General features: G+C 54.6%; 4 protein-coding genes across 4 annotated transcripts; all 4 read right to left on the reverse strand.

The window, feature by feature from the left end:
• On the reverse strand, positions 1 to 298 carry DQ04_17421000 (Tbingi protein; the record flags this gene model as incomplete). The annotated part of the gene is made up of 1 exon (XM_009317587.1): positions 1 to 298. A coding segment is annotated over one exon (298 nt), but the record flags the coding sequence as incomplete, so codon positions are not given.
• A 117-nt stretch (positions 299 to 415) lies between these two features.
• On the reverse strand, positions 416 to 1,015 carry DQ04_17421010 (Tbingi protein; the record flags this gene model as incomplete). Its single annotated transcript, XM_009317588.1, has 1 exon — positions 416 to 1,015. One exon carries the CDS (start codon positions 1,013 to 1,015, stop codon positions 416 to 418), a length of 600 nt encoding a protein of 199 aa, XP_009315863.1.
• Positions 1,016 to 1,060: 45 nt separating this feature from the next.
• Positions 1,061 to 1,720, reverse strand: DQ04_17421020 (Tbingi protein; the record flags this gene model as incomplete). Its single annotated transcript, XM_009317589.1, has 1 exon — positions 1,061 to 1,720. One exon carries the CDS (start codon positions 1,718 to 1,720, stop codon positions 1,061 to 1,063), a length of 660 nt encoding a protein of 219 aa, XP_009315864.1.
• Positions 1,721 to 1,765: 45 nt separating this feature from the next.
• DQ04_17421030 (Tbingi protein) lies at positions 1,766 to 2,044 on the reverse strand (the record flags this gene model as incomplete). Its single annotated transcript, XM_009317590.1, has 1 exon — positions 1,766 to 2,044. The coding sequence occupies one exon, from the start codon at positions 2,042 to 2,044 to the stop codon at positions 1,766 to 1,768; it is 279 nt and encodes a 92-aa protein (XP_009315865.1).
• Positions 2,045 to 2,254: the final 210 nt, after the last annotated feature.

Genomic DNA, 2,254 nt, shown 5'->3' on the forward strand with positions numbered 1-2,254 from the left:
GTGTCGGGTTCCAATGGCCTGTGATGCTGGAGCGGTGGGTGGATGGTTTGGGCAGCTGGCTACGTATGTGACGTTTGGCCAGCGCTACCACATCCGGTGCCCACGTGCCCCCGCAGTGTGGTAGGTCGGAGGCCGTCTTCGCTTCCTTATCACATGCCTCGTTCTTTGCAACGCCACAGTGGCCAAATATAAATTGTAGCCGTATGCGTGCCTTGCGGTGTTGAAGGTCCAATAACACGTTCCATAGTATTCGTAATATGGGGTCTGTTACGGTTATTGGGCCCGTTTGGGGTGCCATGGGGAGTGGCAGGGAATCTGTGAAGACGGAGGCTCTTCACGGTCAGTGCTGCGGGCTGGAATGATGTCCAGCAATTTCTGCAGTCCAACTTGCAATGCGATGGATTCAGCCCGGCAGCTACACGCTATTGGTCCGGCACCTGATTCCGCTTGGGCAATAGGCTCTCCGTTGAGGTAAATCATGGCTGCTGCGCCAGCTTTCGACAGAGCCATCCGTCCATAGTTCATAGTGGAGGCGCCCAGGTGGCGTAGAACCTTTCCGGCGGAAGCGTCGGGCTATCCATCTGGTGCATGCTTGAAGTTTGACCTCGTCCGGGTCCTTCGCGGTGACACCTTCAAGCGATGTGTGAAACAGGGCCCGGGATGCCCACCGCAGCGTGAGGGGCGCCAGAGGAGGGATTCTAGCTTCGATATGGAGTTCTGGGTATTGCGCCATGATGGTGGCATACAGTTGTCTTACGGGGTGGTCGGCTGAGTAAACCATTCTGGCGCCCTCACGCACAGCCCCGCCTCGCGTTTCGCACAAGAGCAAATATTTTAGGCTACGGGTGAGCACCGTCGTACTTAGTGGCAGCAAGTTGGCCTCAAGTAAAGCATCTTCTGTGCGGCTACCTTTGGGAATGCCGGCGATTATTTTACAGGCTTTGTACTGCCCGGCATTAAGCGTTGTTCGCGAGGTGGATGATGCGTCCCAGTACCATACTTCTATACCATACATTGCTTTGGCCTGCACTAGAGCCAAGTAGAAGGCACGCAATGTGTCTTAGTTTGGTCCCCATCTGCAGGATGAGACAGCCGCTAGCTGCATGAGCCGCTGGTTGATCTGCTGCTGTAGGCGTGCTACGTGTGAGCTCATTCCACGGTAGTTCTGGAATGTGATGCCCAGCAGGGTCGGGAGCCGTTCCATGGTGACCGGTGTTCCATTGTAGAGGAGGGCAAGGGGGTTGGCACTTGTGGTCCCAAAGAATGCATACTTCGTCTTGGACGCGTTAACCTCCATGAAGTATTGCTTCGTCCAAGATGCCACCACGTTTAGTCCCCGTTGTAGGGTGGTCGTCATGATCTCTCTGTCGCTGTGTCGGGCTATCAGGGTGAGGTCATCCGCGAAGAAGCCGTGCCGCAGTAGCGGGACTTCAGCCAGCCGGAGGCTGAGAGAGTTCATGACAATAATAAACATGAGTGGCCCAAGAACCGTGCCTTGTGGTACACCTCTCGTGAAGGACACCGGCGAGGAGTGCACCTTGTTTACGCGAACTACTGCCGTCCTATTGCCCAGAAAGGATGCTGACCATCGCACTATATGTTGCGGTACACCCAGCCGTCGCATTTCAAGTATGATTTTATCATTGTCGACTGTGTCGAAGGCTTTGGTGTAACCCATAAATACAGCGGCCTTTTTATCCCCAGGAGTCGGGCGATGCATTACCGCTCGAAGGTGCAATAGTTGGTCCAGTGTGGAGTGAGAGGGTCAGAATCCGAACTGCTGTTGTGTGGGCGCTGGTCCGATAGCATCAATAAAGCGTGCTGCTATGATGCACCCAACGAGCTTACAGAGGCAACTGGTGAGCGTTACCGGTCTGTATGACTCTAGTTCAGTCGCTTTCTTGCCCGGCTTTAGGAGTGGGATTATAATCCCGTGTCTCCAGCTCTGTGGGACGATGCCAGTGCGCAGGCTCTTGTTGAAGAGCGTTAGGACAGAGTGTTTCGCGCATTTCCCAAGGTGCCGTAGTGCCTCACCATGTATCATGTCGGGTCCCGGTGCAGATCCCAGCGGAAGAAGACGCAGAACGTGACGAAGCTAAGCCATTGTTATCGGCTGAAACCCCCAATCCTTTGTTTTGATTGGGGGTGGGGAGTAAGATCGCGGGTGTCTTCGCGCTATTGCAGGAAACATGTGGGTCAGATGGCTCACGTTTTTGTGTTTTGAAAGCGCAACCCCATCTGACTTAACGGCTGG

Source organism: Trypanosoma grayi (assembly GCF_000691245.1).
Source record: "Trypanosoma grayi strain ANR4 Tgr_1742_V1, whole genome shotgun sequence".
NCBI classification, from domain to species: domain Eukaryota; phylum Euglenozoa; class Kinetoplastea; order Trypanosomatida; family Trypanosomatidae; genus Trypanosoma; species Trypanosoma grayi.